Consider the following 19,993-nt stretch of genomic DNA (forward strand, 5'->3'; position numbering starts at 1 on the left):
TCACTAATTATTAACCCATCTCAATTTGGTACTTTGAAAATTGTTGGGTACTTGAAACTTTTCCAACTTTTTAAGTATCCTTAATTCAAATTAATTTTTATATCTAAACTTTTAAATAGATCGATTTGGTACTCAAATTATAGCTTCGTACGTGCTCAAATTAGGGAAGAGATGAATATGTTTTTTAGGGTTATTAGAGCACTTTCACTCATTTGTTATGACAAAGGGCAATGCTATCTGCCGTAGCAATTTTTCTTTTTTGCCATTGTCATGGCAACCCAAGGACAATTATTTTTCACTTGGGATTAATTTGAATTATATGTATGAGATTAATAAATAAAAAATTGCTAGATATGTGTATAAAAAAAATGCTTACTTTTTTTATAATTTTTTCCGATTATTTTTTAAATTTATTCGTTGACATCAACGTCCTCAGGCAACATCTCATGCTGATATAGCCTTCGAGCCTATCCAAACTTGGTGGAGTCCACATCCTATCGGGTTAGAATTCATTGGTGGAGAGGTTTTTTCTGCCCAAGGGGCCTTTTCCCATGGTAAAAGGCCATGAGTGGAAATGCTCTTAGGGTATTTCGAGTCAGATAAAAATAAGAGTAGGTCACATGCATCAAATGCCATCAATTTTTTGTTTTTGGAAAAGTTAGAAAAGAGAGGGGGATTTTTTTTTTTTTACACACTATCAAGATATCATGGAATTCGAACATGAGATTACTCCATCAACCAAATGCCATCAAACTTGACAAGACAAGCATACTTTTCTTAATAAATATCAAGATTTAAAGTTCAAAACAAAACTCACAACTACAAGTCTAGGTCTTCTTCTCTTTTTCAAACTACAAGTCTAGTTCTAGAAACTCAAAATTGGCGATCATTTACTTTTCTTTCTTTCCTTTTTCCCTTTTTTTGTGTGTAGATGTGATGTGGAATGTCACTTTGATGCATTGTAAATAGTTTGGGTACTAAATTATTATGGATGACAAAAATAGGACTCTAGTGCTAAAAAAAATTCTTAAGCATAGGACTCTAGTGTTTATGTCCAAATTGAAAGTAAAAAAGAGAATGTTGTTTACAACTATGATTAGACCATGAATTTCTATGGGCCAAAATGTTGTTTTTGATGTAAAAGCAAGAACAAGGCATCTATCTAACATTGGAACAGAATGAACAAAATCGAGGCAATCAAATGCTATTCTTTGTGATTTAAAAAAAAAAGGATTGAAATGTATTGAAAATCAAGTCTTATTAAACTATTTTTTGGGCCATCTATTGTTTATGTGACAACAACTGTTTGGTTTTCAACTCGACTATTTGTTGGGCTAATATCTTAACATTATTTAGGTGCAGGATGGATTCTGGTATCTGAAAAGGCAAGGGACAAATTATTTGGCCACACTGTTTTTTTTACTTCTTCTTTTTTTCTTATAAATAGCAACACTTTCCATGCTTTTATTTTAAATAGTGATGGTCGATATGGGAAGCAGCTAGATACATATTGGTATATCCCCAACATTCGGTTAAACATAATCATTTGTCTTTCTTACCAAAAAAACAAAACAGAATCATTTCTAATAGAAAATCATCAGATGCGTGCTCATTTGTGTCCTTCCCCATCACTATGTTTTTCTTATACAATCAGCATTTTGTGCGGCACAAATGGACATGCGATGTGGTTACAAAATCATAGTTTCAATGTGTCATCAAACTTTGTGGCCGGCAAAAGAGAGAACTGTCTTAATTAATCTTCTTTGGCATTTTAATTCCACATTGTGTTTCAAAGCTCCCCAAACGCAAAGATTCGGTGATTACAACAATGAAATGGAGTGCTTACCAAGAAGAATGACATATTTATATATATTTGTTTACTTGTTAGGTTATCATTGAAAGAGCATTTTTGCAAAAAATTCATTCAAATCAAAGAACGTTTAGTTATCTATGTGTGGCCTAATAAATAGATGAACACGGTATTTTTAGCAAATAAGGAAATGTTCATAAAAAATAATTAAGTGACTAACTATTTTTTATTATGATTATATTTTTCAAAAATGATCTTTGAATGATGAACTAATAGAGTGGAGAACAAAGTAATGCATGTTTAGCAATCTTTGTCGACACTCGAAACTCAAAAGGGCCAAGTGACGACAAACAGGTAATCCAGCGAGCTGTGCAATGGTGTTGACATCCCACAGCCTGTCAACCTAAATGAATCCAACTAAAAAAGTAGCTAAGCTAAGCTTCATGGTGCATTGGATTCATGAAAACATTTGCCTGGCTCCATGTCTGTTTTAGGTGAGGCATATGACAATTTGAGAGCTTGGGAAGCACACACAGAACAGAAGTCAGAACACAACAATAAGTTAACACTGGGGAAATAGTTAATCAGAACATGATTATTAGACCAAGATATTCTAAACATAGAAAAAAGTCATTGACTCCTAAATCATTGGACCAAAATATTATATAAACATAATTAACATATCATAAAATATCCAAAGATGTTAGGATTATTGGCCCTTCCAAATGGGCTTTTTCAGCTCAAAGTCTTGTTTGTTAGGCTCCACTTTGTTTATTTTCTACCCAAGTTTGCTGTTCTTATTTGGGCCTAGCCTAACCTTACCGAGTATAGGTTCAAATCCTACATAGAAATTAGAATATCGGGTGAATGAACATGTACTCTTAATCATTTTTGAGCAATGAACTCCTTTGCAATTTTAATGGTAGAGCATTTACTCCTACAATTATGTCTAAACTTTGGCCTTCCACTTAGGGCCAATTTGGCATTGATGTGTTGTGAAAATAATCGTTGTCAGATTTGCTGGGAGAGAAATCAGCTGTGAGATAAAGCAGTTTGGTGTTTGGTAAATTTTTTGTTAAAAGTGTTGTTGGTACTAATTCATGCATAATCATTAAACTCAGCGCTTCTTCGAATCTGATTCCCGCGTAATCAGAAAATGAAATCATCTCATTAGTTTGCTTTCTCAATAGCTTTCTCTTACAACAATTTTTTAACAATAAATGATTTTATCATAGCTTACCAAACGGGGCACTTAGTTGAACCAAAGTAAAAAGACGAAACTCATGGGATGGAGAACGCAAGTGATGAATGCATGGCTGCACTACTACATACAAGGGCATCATAGAGGTCAAATGAAATCCATCCACAATCTGAGCTAAAAAGAAGGATGACCACAACCCATTGATTATGGTAGGATAACATGCAAATATATCCTCTCATACCCAAACTCCAATATACCTGGTAATTTTTTATTGGAATGCTGATTTGGTACAGAGAGAGAGAGGGGGAGAGAGAGAGAGAGAGAGAGAGAGAGGCAAATGGTGTTACGTGTTTGTCGGCAAGAAAACTTGTTTGTGCAACATTAGACAGAGAAAAACAAAAGGCCTCCAGAACCCATAAAGGCTACAAGGATATCCCAGCTCAGCTGAGAGCCTTCTTCCTTTCCATCCCATCCCTCTCAGGATAAAATTAATTAATTAATTAAGAAACAATTCCTAAAGCTGAAACCCAAGGGCTCCAAAGACTTTACTGAAATCCAAATCGCACCAAGTCATCCTGCTTGAAATAATTAATCACATGTATGCTCTCTTTACCTAATACTGTTTGCATGTGTAGTCAATAATTAATAATAAAAAATTCACCAAAAATAATAATACAAAAGAAATATTAAAATAAATAAACCCAAAGAAGCCTCATTCCTTATTGCAGATGGATGCAGAATGCGTGCTGGTGTGCCACAAAGTACGCATGTAGTAAGTAGACACTGTGATTTCGCATGTACTTTCTCTTTTAGAGAATGTGGGGAGTTGGGAAAGAGCAAATTGTGTCATTATGTGCTTAACCAGCTGCTAGGTTTTCTGCAAATGGCCAAACCCAAAATTAGGGGGGTGAAATCAATAAATCACCATCGAATCCTTTTCCATTGAGATGTTCAAGCCTTTCATGATTTTATCGAAAATTTTCCAGTATTTATTCAATCTATCTTTCTCACGCAACAGTTTTTCTAAAGATTTGTTTGCCACATAATAAAACTATATGTTAAAATTACAAATCAACTTATTGACACAACAACTAATTTTATTTATGACTGTCACAAAGTTCCTGTTGAATGTATAGATGGGGAACATTAAGGTGTTTAAGTGAAGAACTTCCTTGAGAAATCCCAAACTTAGGTGTTTCCACTACATATATCTATTAAATTATTTTTTCTTCTGAATTTTAGACATAGGTGGAGCCACCTTATTTTGGGATTTTTTGTGGGAGTTGACTTAAACACTTTGATGTTACCCATCTTTACATTCAACATGAACTTTGTGAGAGGTATAAAGAAAATTAATTGTGTCAATAAGTTGATTTGTGACTAACATATAGTTTTATTATGTGATAAACGGATCTTTACAAGAACCGGTGCTTGAGAAAGATAAATATAATAGGGCTACATACTGGAAATATTTTGATCAAATCATGAAAGGCTTGTAATATCTCAAAATGGGTCATAATTTACTTTTCTTTCTTTCCTTTTTCCTTCTTTTTAGATGTAGTGAAATGTATTGAAATGGAATCTTATAAAAGTATTGTTGCGCCATCTATTCTTTATGTAACATCAACTGTTTGGTTTTCAACTCAGGTATGAGATGTTTCCTGCTGGTTTGTAATTTATTGTCCTTGTCCTTGCACAGTATCTTAACATTATTTATTTAGAGGGGCAATCAGATTCTAGAATCTGAAAGAAAACAAAAGAGAATCATTTCTAAAAGAAAATAGTAAGATCTACCTTACTCATTTGTGTCTTTCTCCACCTTCTTCTATTCCTTATTCATCCTGCATTGTGCATGAATCATTTTTTAAGGACGTCCTCGAAAATTAAGGGTTTCCATTATCATAAAACATCCATAATGAGAAATAATAGAATGGAAAACAGTTGAAAAGGAAGGTACACGAGGAAAATAGCTAACCTTTCCATAATTAATTTAAAATTATAAAGTTGATTTTCTGATTAGGTGAATGTGTGTAGACACTTTCCATCTCGGCATTGCATAGAGGACAATTTTCTTTATTTGTTAATATGGGGGCCGAATCCAAAAAAGGCATACAATACAATTTGCATTGTGTGCAGCGCAAATGGACATGTGATGTGGATGTGGTTACAAAATCATAGTTTTAATGTGTCATCAAAATTTGTGGCCGGTAAAAGAGAAAACTGTATTAATCTTTTTTGGCATTTTAATTCCACATTGTGTTACAAAGCCCCTCAAATGAAAATTCAGTGATTACAACAATGAAATGGAGTGCTTTCCTAGAAGAATGACATATTTTATTCGCTCATTTGTCAGGTTACCATTGAAAGAGTATTTCTACAAAAATTTGCTTAAATCGAAGAACGTTTAGTTATCTATATGTGACTTAATAAATAGACGAATACGGCATTTTTCTAGAAATGATCTTTGAATATGGACCTAAAAATTGAAATGTTTGAATTATGAATTTACATCGTAAAGTAGATTAATATTTGGAGCAAAGTAATGCATGTTTGGCAATCTTTGCCAAGTGATGACAAACATGTAGTCCAACTGTGCAATGGTGTTAACATCCGACAACAACTACAAACATATTTGAAGTGAAACAGGAAGCAGCCTGCCAACCTAATTGATCCGACTAAACAAAGTAGCTAAGCTAAGTTACATGGTGCATTGGATGGATTCATGAAAACATTCGCCTGGCTCATGTCTGTTTTGGGTGTAAGGCATTTTGCAGTTTCCTTCAATAGCCTCCAAGGAATATGACAATTCGATGAGAGCTTGGGAAGCAAACACAGAAGTCAGAACACAACAATAATTGATAGTTAATCAGAGCATGATTATTAGACCAAGATATTCTAAACATAGAAAAGAGTCGTTGAATCTTAAATCATTGGACAACAACTATTTTATGAACATAATTTGTTAAACATATCATAAGAAAATCCAAAGATGTTAGGATTGTTGGCAATTACAGTTGCGGAGTGTTTGGCTCTTCGGGATGGCCTGGCTCATGCTATTCATAATGGATGGAGGAAGATCCTGGTGGAAGGTGATTCAAAGCTAATCATTGATTGTGTCAACAATGTGGTTTCGGTTCCTTGGAGCATTAGTCTCCTTGTGCAAGACATTCCGGTGCTGAGTTTTTATTGCGAGAAGATTTCTTTTCAGCACATCTTTCGGGAGGCTAATTTTACTGCAGATGCAGTTGCTAGTTTAGGCCATAATCTTGCCCCTTCCCGGCTGTGGGATCGTGGGCTTCCTCTAAGTTGTTTGGTTCCGTTTTACTTTGACTTGGTGGGGCCTGCGTGCCCGCGTGGCTTCCGGTTGTAGTTTATTTTGTTTTCCTTTATAAAAAAAAAAAAAAAAAAAAACTTATGTTGGGCCTCCTAAATTGGCTTTTTTAGCTCAAAGTCTTTGTTTTTGGGAGATTCACTATTATACCCAATATGGAAGCCCAAATTATTTATAAAAAAAAACACTATATAAAATAGACTTTAGAAACACCTAAAACCCATTTACAACATAACAAAAGACTTTTAGCTTCTTTTAAATTACAAAACTGGTATTGATTTCTTAAAACAAACCCAACCCCAAAACACTCAATAGGGTATCAAAGTAATTTAATAATCAAAATTAAATTCAATATGGCCAACTGTCATTTTTTGGGTTTTTTTTTTTGTTTGTTTATAGAAATTAAATGGTGTAGGATTTATCTATATTATTAGTTCTAATAATGGATATATGACTAAATATCTCTTTGTTTTTGGGGCTCTTTTTGTTTATTTTCTACCAAAGTTTGATGTTATTATTTGGGCCTAGCTTAACCCGACTTAGTATAGGTCCAAATCCTATGAACTTTATTTATTTACCTTCTTTCGGTACAAAAACTGGAAATTGTACATAGAATCTCGGATAAATTGATGAATCCTCTTAGTCATTTGAGCTATGAACTCCCGTACAATTTTAAGGGTAGAGCATGTACTCCTACAATTACGTCTAAACTTCGGCCTCTCAGCTGAACCAAAGTAAAAACCGAAACTCATCGAATGAAGAACACAAGTGATGAATGCATGGCTACACTACATACAAAGGGCGTCACAAAGGTCAAATGAAATCCATCCACACTTTGAGCTAAAAAGAAGGATGACCACAACCCATTGATATGGTAGGAGGGTAACGTGCAAATCTGTCCTCCCATACCCAAACTCCAATATACCTAGTAATTTTTTTCTTGGAATGCTTATTTGGCAGAGAGAGAGAGAGAGAGAGAGAGTAAAAAAATAGATGGGGAAATGGTGTTACACGTTTGTCAGCAGAAAACTTGTTTGTGCTACATAACACAGAGAAAAACAAAAGGCATCCAGAATCCATAAAAGCTACAAGGATATCCCAGCTCAACTGAGAGAGCCTTCTTCCTTCCCGTCCCAGGATAAAATTAATTAATTAACAAACACTTCCTGCCAAAAGCTCACTCCACAAGATCTGATCTGCGTTCTGCACCAAAAAAATAAGAAAAAAATTAACCTCACATAAAATAAAATGGAGTAATTATATAATTAGTTTAATTTTCTGAATCTTCTCCTGGTCACTTGCCAGTTACAAGAGCATCCAGGTCAATAATTAAGAATTAAAATCCTAAGTATTTGGGTCAACCCAGCTTTATTCTAATAACCCACAATCTGACAATTCACTAAGGCCTGAACCAAAGGGCTCTCCAAAGACTTTACTCGAATCCTCCAAATCACAACAAGTCATCATCATACTTGAAATAATTAATCACCACCTAATTACTATTTGCATGTGTCAGTCAATAATTAATCAACAAATAATAAGAAATAATAAAACCCAAAGAAAAAAAGAAAAAGAAGCCTCCTTCCTTATCGCCAGATGGATGCAGAATGTGTGCCACAAAGTACGCATGTAGTAGACACTATGATTTCGCATGAACTTCCTCTTTCAGAGAATGTGGGGAGTTGGGAAAGAGCAGATTGTGTCATTATGTGCTTAACCAGCTGCTAGGTTTTCTGCAAAGGGCCAAACCCTAAAATAAATAAATAATTTTAATTTAAAAAAAAGAAAAAGAGAAAAGGTTATAAAAAAAAACCCAAAATTAGTGGGGTGAGGTGTCACGTGACATTGCCCCTTTATTGTTCATGGGACCACATGCTTCCTAATAAAGGTCCACCCTATTGCATACCAAACTTTGTAAAAGTGGTAAAGTCCAAAGGTGAACACATTATGAGGCTCCTCTAATCTTATAAATATACATTTTAGTTTAGCTACCTTACTTGCAAGTGTGACATTAATGTAAAAAGTCATGACAGGGACCTTGATCGCACCGTACACGTGTCCTCATGTCTCACCGATCGATATCGATTTGCTTCGTGGGACCCGGAGAAGGTTTGATTTTCCCCTTCGATGTGAAGGGCCAACGAACAATGCAATGTCTCATGTTGATGTTCCTTTGTGTTTGGGGAATATCGGCATAAATATTTCAACTAAAAACCGTAGGAAAGTTTCTAGGGTAGGATCCATGGAGTGTGATGGAGCTCAAACCTAGCGAATCACCTACCTTTCGAAATCTCCGCGCGCCAAAACTACATTGCCTCTCGCTGTCGTTACGCCAGGCACCAAAACTAACGGTAGAGTAAATGCTAAGAAATATTAAATTACTTGTACATTCTCCAAAAAGCCCTTTTGCATATATACGACAAAGATTTGGCTCCAGTGTTATCCATAGGTGGTAAGAAAGTAATATCGACTAACATGATGAGAACATAATGACAAAACGTAAATAGGGACCAATAATAAGTCTCATTAATAAAATTCACGGGATTTTTCATAGTCACTGTTTACCTTATAAATGTTGCATCGGTTCAAGATTAATGCTGCTTTGCCTTGCTGTTATTTGTTTTATATTAAGGGTTATTAGTCATGGTTATCATCCAATTGTTTTTGTAAGGGGTATACATCATTTCCTTATGGTCTTAAAACAATGATGTGTACCCATTACAAATCGCCTTAGGATATTAAATTATGAGAACCGGCCGTTACGTATTAGAGAATAGGGGCCCATTTTACTAAATCGTCTTAGGATATGAAATTATGAGAACCGGCCGTTACAATCCAAACAAATCACTTTAAGATACGGCAAATATTTGAGTAATTAATAGCAATATATGAGAAATTAAGTTCACATTCACTGACTTTTATAAATAGACAATTTTAACCACGTGTCAGATGTTGAAATAACGATTTTAACCCTTAATGAGCATGCAATTTGCACAAAAAATGGAAATATATTGTTGGGTTTAACCTTGTGAAAACAAAATGGTTGGTTATTCTCTTAAGGATGTAACAAGTTAAAGTAATTCTATTGGCATAGACTGCAACCGAAGGCCAAAACCACTTAGATTTGCCAATTTACTTCAACATAGGCAAAATAGTCAAAGACTCAAGGGACAAGTATTACACTTTACAAAGTCAAGCAGTAAAAAGAAAAGAAAAGAATGCAAACCAAAGCAATTAATATAAAAAGGATAAAAACCCAAAAGGCCAAAGACCAAAGACCAGAGGAGGAGGGAAGCGGAGGTGAATGAGTGAGGGTACAGAGTCTACCCTGTGAGGAAAAAAACACAGAGAGAGAGAGAGAGAGAGAGAGAGAGAGAGAGAAACTGAGAAAGAAAGAGAAAGATTGAGAAAATCCATACACAGTAAAATGTACGTTACCTTTTTTTAAAGTTGGGTGGGTGTGAGAAAACGCAAACATATATACATACGGACAGCTGTGGAGACTGTGGGGCTTTGGTGGTAGGGTCAAGGTTATCCCCACGAGAAAATCCATAGCTACTCCTTTCTAACTCTCCCGCCTTCACTTCTACTTGAATCTCAACCTATTTGCAGCAGAGCAGACCCAGTCAAGTGACCCACCTCACCATGTCTTTCCTTTTTACAATCTAGAGAGAAGAACAAATATTCACTGCCAAAAAGTAGAGAGAGAAAGTAGTGGTAGTGGTAGTGGTAGTGGTAGTGGCGGATGAAGTAGTAGAGGTAGAGGGCTTGTGGTGGAGCTGCCTCTCTGGAAATGGACACCCCAGAGAGGAACCAGATCGGCACTCCCAAAGCCAAATTTGAGGTCAGCCTTTGTGCCCATTTTCTTGTTCTCCTTATTCTTCTTCTTTTTTTTGGTCAATTCCTTATTCTTCTTCTTCTTGTTTTATTTTTCTTTCAAATTTAAGGTTGTTGCTGAATTGGGTTTTGTTTTGTTTCTGAAGTTTTTGCCTTGGTATTTCTCAATCTTGTGCAGGTTTGAGAAGGTTCTAGGCATTTTTATATATATATTTTTTTTTTAAGGTTGTTGCTGAATTGGGTTTGTTTTGTTTTCGAGTTTTTTGCCTTGGTGTTTCTCAAGCTTGTGCATTTTTGACAAGGTTGACCTAGGCATTTTTTCAAAACAAAATTTTAAGGTTGTCGCTGAAATGGGTTTGTTTTGTTTTTGAGTTTTTTTGCCTTGGTGTTTCTCAAGCTTGTGCATTTTTGAGAAGGTTGAGGCATTTTTTTTTTCCCTTCCTTCTTTTTGGTTCATGGGGTGTTGCTCTGCATCACTGCATGTGGTTTAATCTTTCATTTTCAGCTGGATCAGGACTCATATATATTTTTTAGGTGGTCAATTGGATGTCCTTAGAAAGATTACAGTGATAATTCGTTTTAGATAATTTGTTGTCCTCTTTCCCTCTTTTAATTTTGTTTTGGAAAATTGGTTTGCTTTATGTGGGTTTTGGTATCTTGTGATTTAGATCTCAAATTGAGTTTAATTGTCACTAATTGGCTTCGGCAAGTCTCTTGTAATATGATTTGTTTAGAAAGCTTATTTTGAGACTTGAGATTGTTGTTCAGGCCTAATTTTTATAAATTTTACCTTTTTTGCTTGTAAACAGAAGTAATGGAATTTATTTTGAAATGTTTTTCTTTTATGTAAGATTCAATATATTGCTAACACGATTTCTTTTAGAGCCACTTTTTTTATAAAAAAAAAAAGATTTTTTAGCCATTTATTACTTCATTCTATGTTACAAGAAGCCATAATTTGGTCAACCAGACTCAGAAAAGTTATTAACAGATCTGATAAATGCATCTTCATGAAATTTGAAGATAATGATTGTAGAGCATTCATTTTTGCCAGATTTTGTGGTCAACTATTTGCTTGATAGGTGTATGTTTGTTTTTCCTCTCCTATTGTTGATGCTTGAGGATATGCGGATGGTTCTTTTACTTTCTTGGTGGTGCAATAGAGTTTATATATTAATTTTGTATTGAAAACCCGTCTCATTTTAGTTTCTATTTAGTCAAGATATTATGTTCCTATTGCTGTGTGTATGTAATTCTTTTCATTAAGAAGAATTGTGTTCCTCATGTGCAGGATTCTCCTGTCTTTAACTACATCAATAGTCTTTCTCCTATCAAGCCAGTTAAGTCTGTACATATTACTCAGACGTTCAGCTCCCTCAGTTTTGCATCCCTTCCATCTGTTTTCACTTCGCCCCATGTCAGTGCTCACAAGGAATCCAGATTCCTCAGGAGGTAATTCACTGCTGTATTTCTTTGCACCTTTCTTTTTTACCTTATTCTTTGAGTAAATTATACTTTTTTTTGTTTTCAGGCATAACACTTCAGATCCGTCAAAACCTGAGTCCACTCTGGCAAGTGGAAATAAAGTCTCTGCAAATGAAGATGCAGCTCAACTTTATATTAACTCAGAAGAGCTACGCGAAGATTGTGTTCCAGGGGTTTCTACAGGAGAAGATTCTGTAGAGCCATCTAGTGAACACTCAAAGTTTGTAATTGAGCTACCACGGAATTTGAAATATGATTGTGGTAGCCCTGACTGTGACCCAACTCGTTGTGGTACTGAGGCACATTGTGAGTTGGAAGTGGCCGACTTGTCCGCTCCACTTGTTCCATATGTTCAAAAGACCTCTGAAGAAGGTTCATCCAATGATGAAGGACATCTACAGATTATATGCCAGACTGTGCAAAGAAAAGAAGTGACAGGCTGTGATTGGGAGAGTTTGATTTCTGATGCTGCTGACCTGTTAATTTTTGATTCCCCCCATGGCACAGAGGCTTTCAAGGGGCTAATGCAGAATTCTCTGGACCCTGTAACAAGATTTTGTACTTCTCTTGCGCCGCAGCTCACGCAAAATGATGTTAATGATGAGCAAAATGTGCAAGTCCTTGATATAGTTGGTTCTGGCGGACAACTTGAAACTGAAGATCCTTCCTCTCAATATGGAGAAGCTAGTCAGCTGGAAAGAACAGAACAGATGGAGGGCCATTTAAATCATTGTATGGTTAGCAGTCAAAGTGAGAAAGAAGATAATAAAGTGGAAACACCCATGCAGTTCAATTGTAAGGTATAGTATGCAACAAGGTTCCATCACCCACATTTCAGTAACATTTGCATAGATATAATGAATAAGTAGCCTACTCCTGTTCTGACCCAAAAAAAAAAAAAAAAAAAAAAAGGTAGCCTACTCCTGTAGGTTGTATGGTAAGAGTTGTACGTTGTTTGTTCTAATTTTATGTGTATTTTCTGGTTACCCTCCTGCGGAACATTTATGCCATCTTGATAGTCCTCTTTAATATCTATTTTCTCTTGTTGATTCTAAAGAGTTGTGACTTTTTTTTTATATCGTTTTCATTACCTTTTTATTTTACTTCTTTGGTTGTACTAATAGTGTTTTCTCTGTTTGTGTATCAGCCTGCTGTTTTAAATTTGCAACGTGGCTTGCGAAGGCGCTGTCTAGATTTTGAGATGGCAGGAGCTCGCAGGAAGAGTTTAGATAATGTTTCAAACAGTAGTTCTAATATGCTATCTCAATCTGATGAAAAAATCACCACAAATGATAAGCAACTAGTTCCTATGAAACCCGGTGGTGAATCCTCACGGTGCATCTTACCTGGAATTGGTTTGCACTTAAATGCTCTTGCAAAAACCTCAAAAGACTACAAAATCATCAAGTGTGAAAGTCTGGCTTATGGCAGGCAACTAAGTTTGCCCAACTCCACTGCCGACATTCATTCCCCCACCGGTGGTCAAGGACCTGGTCATGAATCTTTCTCTTCAGCTTCTTCAGAAAGAGACATGGATGTTGCTGAAAATGGGGTTCAGCTGGCTCACGATGCTTCCCAAGAACCTGCATTTTTAGCTAATGAAGAGTTCAACCAGAATAGCCCCAAAAAGAAGAGGCATGTGCTGTTGACTAGATATTCTCCATTAAATTGTTGTCATGTTGATTTTCATTTTTCATGTAATTGGTTAGATTTTTTGTATATTTATCTATCATCTCATAATTTTCATTGGATTTGCAGGCGCAGGTTTGAACATGCTGGAGAAACCGAGTCTTGCAAACGTTGTAACTGTAAAAAATCGAAGTGTTTGAAACTGTAGGTTCATCTCCCGTTTAGTGAAGCCTAAAATTTTTGTTACGTCGCTTGCATTGAGATATATGCATCTGGTTGATTAGTCCATTAGAAGTCCTTGAGTTTATTATTTGACTCGTGATACTATTCATGTAGTTACTGCGAATGCTTTGCTGCTGGTGTCTACTGCATAGAACCATGTTCATGTCAAGAATGCTTCAACAAGCCTATCCATGAAGATACTGTTCTTGCAACTCGTAAACAGATTGAGTCTCGCAACCCACTTGCATTTGCTCCGAAAGTGATTAGGAGCTCTGATTCTGTTCCTGAACTTGGGGTTAGAAAATAAGTAAACTCTTCTCTGTTCTTTTTGCTAGTTGAACTGCAATCTAACCTGTAAAAGTTGTTTTCACTAGCAGGAGGAATCCAGCAAGACCCCAGCTTCTGCACGACATAAAAGAGGATGCAACTGCAAGAAATCAAGCTGCCTGAAAAAATACTGTGAATGCTATCAGGTTTTCCCCTCAGCATATTCTGTTTGCTTATAAAATCCTATTCAATCTTATTAACATTTGGTTTTCTTTTACAGGGCGGTGTTGGATGCTCTATTAGCTGCAGATGTGAAGGCTGTAAAAACGCATTTGGTAGAAAGGATGGTGAGTGAAGTGCTATGCTTGGCATGCCTTTGATTTCTTATCATCTTTACATTTGTTCCTATGAAGTTCTTCAAGTGTGCTTGCTGATTATCTTTACATTTGCTCCTTATTCTTTTGGAATTCAGGATCTTTTATAGGAACAGAAGCTGAGCTAGATGAGGAAGAAGCAGAAGCATGTGAAAAGAGTGTGGCTGAGAAACATCAACAGAAAATTGAAATTCAGAAAAATGAAGAGCAGCGCCCGGATTCTGCTCTTCCCACAACGCCTTTACGGCTTTCCAGGTTTAATTCTTAAACTATTTGTGGGTTGAGAAGTTGATGTTTCATTGTTATTACAACTCTAATGATACAATTTGTGTTCCAGACAAATGGTTTCACTGCCATTTTCATCAAAGAACAAACCGCCGCGCTCTTCTGTTTTTAGCATTGGAGGATCCTCTTCTGGATTGTATACAAGCCAGAAACTCGGAAAACCAAATATTCTGCGACCCGAATCCAAGTTTGAGAGACATAGCCAAACTGTTCCAGAGGATGAAATGCCGGAGATTCTTCAAGGAGATGGATCTCCTAGCACCGGCGTCAAGACTGCTTCTCCCAATAGTAAGAGGGTGTGCCCTCCTAATAGTGACTTTGGGCCATCACCTGGTCGAAGGACTGGTAGGAAATTAATTTTACAATCCATCCCTTCGTTTCCGTCTCTCACTCCCCAGCATTGAGAGCATTGAGATGGTCAGATTTTCGTTGTGGAAAGTAGAACAAAATCTTTTAGTTTGCTTAAAGATAAGTTGTTTAGTTTCTTTCTGTATGTCATTTATTAAGTTAGTTTTCTGTACTTGTATAATAATATGTGGTATGGTGTCCTGCTCTCATAATACCCAACTCTTCGTTGTATAATATGGAATTTCAATCTATAGTTCATCTTTTCCTCCCTTTTGTTTCCATGCTTCCCATCTTTCTCTGGCCACTTAACGAAATAACATGTTTAAAAAAATTCTTAATCCTTTTAGTATAAGATTTTCCCTTAAATTGGCTTTACTTGAATTCTCTGATCTTACTCAACCACTGCCCTGAAAGATAAAAGGACAAATGTTTTGACGAACCATTTCATTTCACCAAGGATATGGGATTATGAGATGGAAACTTGGAAGGTGAATGTCTATTCGCACAAAAAAAGAAAGTGGTTTCCACATCCAAACTATAATTTAGAAAAGGCCAAAAACATTTGCTCAACACATTCTACAATACTTCAAAATTGACTCTTAAGAAAGTGGATTGAATTACCATCCATGATTAAGTTCAATTTATGATTTGCGAGATAAGAGCATCTCCAAATGATATGTCAAAAATGCCACATAGACGTTTAACGGCTAGAAATAACATCTCGCATTAAAGATGCTCCAAGTGGATTCCAGCATATGTGAGACATGTTTTCTCTGTTGGAATGTCGAGCATCACTTTATATGATAATTTAACTGAGTAACAGGAAACATATAATTAAATTGCAAATAAATGAAGTCATTTATGTCATAACATAATTACAGCAATAGACCACCAAGTGTACCAAAATTCACATACACAAATGCATACGTGCATTATTATGTATCTGTAAAAAAATGCAAGAACAAAAAAAAAGGTGTTGTGATATAAAATAAGGTGCTGCATAATGCATATGGAACACAAATGCTTGCACGTAATCACAACACACTTTGCAATAAGTAGATGCTTTCCACAAACTTTGCACAAAAATTTCACATGAAATTTATTACTTGGTAAAAATGGATAAGCTGGCAATGGATAAGCAAGGCTTCACATGTTTTATAAAGAATGATAGTGAATTATACTAAAGTGATGCCTCAGGTCTAGACATGTTTTCTATGCTTAGATCAGCTCCCTGGGCTAGGTTTAAGCTACGTTAAAAATGCCACTTTTGCTTATTTGGGAACCTCCTGAGCTGGGTCAGTTTAAGCTTAATGTGGACGGGTCTAGAAGGTGTGCTTCAGGCTCTATTGGTGCTGGAGGAGTGATTCGTAATTCCTTAGGGGATTGGGTCAGTGGGTTTGCTGTGAACCTTGGTAAGGGGCAGATTCTGGAAGCTGAAGTTTGGGGCTTGTTTTTTGGCTTGCAAATTGCTATTGCTAAAGGCATTCGTAGGCTTTCTGTGGAAATGGATGCTGCTACGGCTGTCCTCCTAGTTCAGCAGCATTCTAGGCTTGGCTCCCATCCTCTAGCTTCCTTGATTGCTAGCTGTTGTGCAATGGTGAGACAAATTGGTGTTTGTTCTGTGAGCCACATATACAGGGAAAGGAATGCTGTGGCGGATTGTTTAGCTAAATGGAGCCATAACCTTGATCTTGGGTTGTGTGTGCTTGATGCTGCTCCAAGCTGGCTTGGTTCTGTTTTAGTTGATGACTTATTAGGAGTTCCTAGAACTCGTTGGGTTAGTTTAGCTTCTGGCTAAGGTTTTGTTGTTTTGGGGTTTGGCCCCCCCTCTTTACCAAAAAATAAAATAAAATGGTTAATTACTGTAGACGTCCTTGAACTATGGCCCCAGTTGCAATTGGGTCCGTGAACTAAATTTTGTGGCAATTTCGTACTTTAATTTGACAATAGGGTGCAATTAGGTCCTGCCGTAACTGAATCCGTCAAAATTGACCATGTGAGTGTCACGTGGTCTTGTTGGTCGGGGTATAAGTGACTTTTCGTCGTTTCGAATGAAACAAATCGAATATAGCGCTGAAGAAAGGGGAAAGGACCTGAACTATCCCTTCTGAGGCAGCCATTGGAGTTAAATTTCCTGCAGCAGTGACTGAGTGAGTGAGAAATTTTCTGTGTAAGCTTCGAAATTTGGGGTTCATCGGGGGTACAGTTAAAGGTTAGGGTTTCATTTTGGGGGTAGTTGGGTTTTTGGTCCTTTTGGCTGATAGTGATGGAAGAGTTTGACTTCCGTTGGAGTGGTGTTGCGCCTAAATACAGTAAGTGATTCTGCCTGTTTGAATACGTATGAGTTGGTTTTGTTTTCATATGTGTGGTCCATAGATTTTAAAGATTCCTTACACGCTTTGTTGCTTTATACTGTCGTTGACTGCAACACTTAAGGTTTTTTTTTTATCCCTTCTTGTCTTCTATCTATGCCTCACACCAAATGGACTGAAGTTATTCCATAGCAATTTAAAAACTGAACGAAATGTGTACTGTATATTTTGGTTTTGGTGCAGAACATTGAATTAAAACATGGTTTTGTCAGATTTTATGATTCCAAAACAGGTGTGTGTGTGTGTTTTAGCATTGTTTTGACCTTTGTTTACTGTACAGGTAACCATGAAAACTGTAGTTTAGAACTTCACCATGGGGGTGTGTTGCAAAGTGGGGAGTATAAAAATGGAAAAGTTTGTTACTTGGATAATGTTATACAGGATTTTCTGTCATTGGTGGACTTAAGAAAGGTAGGGAAAGGGCTTGGTTACAATGTAGACATTTCCAACCCCAAACCAAATATGGAAATATGGTATAGGAAGGGTGGAACCCATGGTGTAGGTGGGCTTGAACTTATCAGCTCTGATGCTAAACTGGTTGACATGCTGGGCCAAATGCCATGTAATAGGATTGTGGGGTTGTACTATACTGAAGTGGGCAATTCTAATATAGTTTGGAGTCAAGGTTTGGATGGTGCAGACAATTATGCAGAGGTGCAACACAATGTTCAGGTGGAAGATGAAACTGGGGTGGAAGATAATGTTGATGTTGAAGATAAAGATGAAGCTGAGGTTGTAGACAGTGAAGAAGATGATGGAGAATTTGTTGATAGTGATTACGAGTTCAGTGAAGAAGAATTTGGGTTTAAGACAGTTGAAGTGCTTGTTCATGAAGGGGCAGAGGACAAAGGAGGGGATAGCAATAGGAGGCCTGGTTTTGAAGCTCCTGGAGAGGTGTCATCAGATGGTGAGCACACCTCATATTTTGATACTGAAAGTGAGGGTGATGGGGATGATATGGAAGGGGATAATGAAGGGACAAGTAAGGTGAGAAGGAAAAAAAAACTGCCTCGGTTTAAGCAGTATAGAAGGGCGGTGGACTTAAAGAATCCTGAGTTTCGGCTTGGGATGCAATTTGAAAATAGACAGGTTCTTAAGGAGGCACTCAGGGAATATTCCATTATTCATGGAAGGAAACTGTTCTTTGAAAAAAATGACAAGACGAGAGTAAAGGCAATTTGCAACGGAGGATTAAAATATCCATTTGTGGTTTATGCTTCACAGATTGGAAAGAATGTGCAAACATTTGTAATTAAGAAGTTGAGCTTAGAACACACATGTGGAAGGGTGGAGAAACTGAAGTCTGCTAATCCCAAATGGATTTGTGAAATATTTTCTAGCAAGATTAAGAGAAACACATATTGGAATCTCAAAGCTTTTCAAGGAGAAGTTTTGGAGTCCTATCATGTGAGGGTGTCCAAAACTCAAGTGTATAGGGCAAAGAAATTGGCTAAAGCACAAATTGAAGGAAACTACATACAGCAATATGCACGGTTGTGGGACTATGCAGAGCAGTTGAAGAAAACCAACAAAGGTAGTAAAGTGAAAATTAAGTGTGATATGGTTGGGGGTGAAGCAATATTTCAAAGGATTTATGTGTGTTTGGCTGCTTGTAAAAAAGGGTTTTTAGAAGGGTGCAGGCCTGTAATTGGGGTTGATGCTTGCCCTTTGAAAGGTCCTTATCCTGGCCAAATATTGACTGCTGTAGGAGTTGATGGTAATAATGGTCTTTTCCCAATTGCATATGCTGTGGCTAAGATTGAAAACAAAGACTCTTGGATTTGGTTTCTGTCTTTGTTGATTGAAGATTTAGGTATTAGAAATGGTTTATCTTGGGCTTTCATAAGTAATAAGCAAAAGGGGCTCATACCTGCCATTGCACATGTACTACCAACTGCAGAGCATAGGATGTGCGTCCGACACTTGTACAATAATTTTAGAGCAACACATCTTGGTCTCACTCTTAAACACATGTTGTGGCAGCTGCCAGAGCCACTACTATTCCTTGGTGGGAAGCAGAAATGGACAAGATGAAGGAAGAGGAGTTGGAAGCTTGGAAATGGTTGGTGCAGAGACCACCCAATAATTGGACCAGATCTCATTTTCATACAAGGTATAAGTGTGATCTTCTACTGAACAACCTTTGTGAGAGCTTTAATGTAGCTATAATTGATGCCAGAGATAATTCCATTTTGACATGTTTGGAAAGTATTCGAATGTATGTGATGCTTAGGATGACTATTCGAAGGGCTGCTTGTGGTAAATGGAAACACCCTGTTAGCCCAAGGATATTCAAAATAATTGAGAAGAACAAGATGGGAGCTTCTCAATGCATTCCTAGATTGGCTGGGGATAAAATGTATCAAGTCAGTCACATGTATGGTGGGGAGTTTGTTATAGATCTTGCAGCAATGTCTTGTAGTTGTAGGAGATGGGATTTATGTGGCATACCCTGTGCACATGCGATTTCAGCTATATTCCACAGAGATGAAAACCCTGTTGAATATGTACATGAGTGTTATAAGCCAGAGACATACATGAGGTCATATCAACCAATAGTTCACCCCATCCCTTCTATGGATCAGTGGGTTAAGGGTGGCTTGCCTCCAATTGGACCTCCATTTCATAAGCGTCAACCAGGAAGACCCAAGAGAGTGAGGACAAATGAGGCTGCTGAGGTTCAATTACTAGCCCCAAATCCACTAAACCCTTTGCCTCCAGGTTACACTGCTCCAGCAGCAAAACTTAGAAGACTCTTCATTAAAATTAGATGTGGAGCATGTGGAAAAGAAGGCCACAATCGAAGAGGATGTGGAAGACAGGTTGTTTAAT

The 19,993-nt window shown here is 36.9% G+C and overlaps 2 protein-coding genes across 3 annotated transcripts; both read left to right on the plus strand.

The window, feature by feature from the left end:
- Nucleotides 1-6,000: 6,000 nt before the first annotated feature.
- On the plus strand, nucleotides 6,001-6,381 carry LOC148297119 (uncharacterized). Its single transcript, XM_088246963.1, has one exon. The coding sequence runs from the start codon at nucleotides 6,001-6,003 to the stop codon at nucleotides 6,379-6,381; it is 381 nt and encodes a 126-aa protein (XP_088103089.1).
- Nucleotides 6,382-9,707: 3,326 nt separating this feature from the next.
- On the plus strand, nucleotides 9,708-15,068 carry TCX2 (TESMIN/TSO1-like CXC 2). Of its 2 annotated transcripts, none has more exons than XM_021972490.2 (10): nucleotides 9,708-10,186; nucleotides 11,471-11,631; nucleotides 11,711-12,464; nucleotides 12,812-13,299; nucleotides 13,423-13,497; nucleotides 13,630-13,810; nucleotides 13,890-13,988; nucleotides 14,063-14,129; nucleotides 14,255-14,411; nucleotides 14,494-15,068. In XM_021972490.2, the coding sequence occupies exons 1-10, from the start codon at nucleotides 10,136-10,138 to the stop codon at nucleotides 14,843-14,845; spliced, it is 2,385 nt and encodes a 794-aa protein (XP_021828182.2). In that variant the 5' UTR covers nucleotides 9,708-10,135; the 3' UTR covers nucleotides 14,846-15,068. The 2 variants fall into 2 exon arrangements, with proteins under 2 accessions (XP_021828182.2, XP_021828183.2); XM_021972491.2 differs by having other exon boundaries at nucleotides 9,712-10,186; nucleotides 13,893-13,988.
- Nucleotides 15,069-19,993: the final 4,925 nt, after the last annotated feature.

The sequence above is a fragment of the Prunus avium genome, chromosome 1, assembly GCF_965620075.1.
Source record: "Prunus avium chromosome 1, drPruAviu1.hap1.1, whole genome shotgun sequence".
In the NCBI taxonomy this organism is placed as follows: domain Eukaryota; kingdom Viridiplantae; phylum Streptophyta; class Magnoliopsida; order Rosales; family Rosaceae; genus Prunus; species Prunus avium.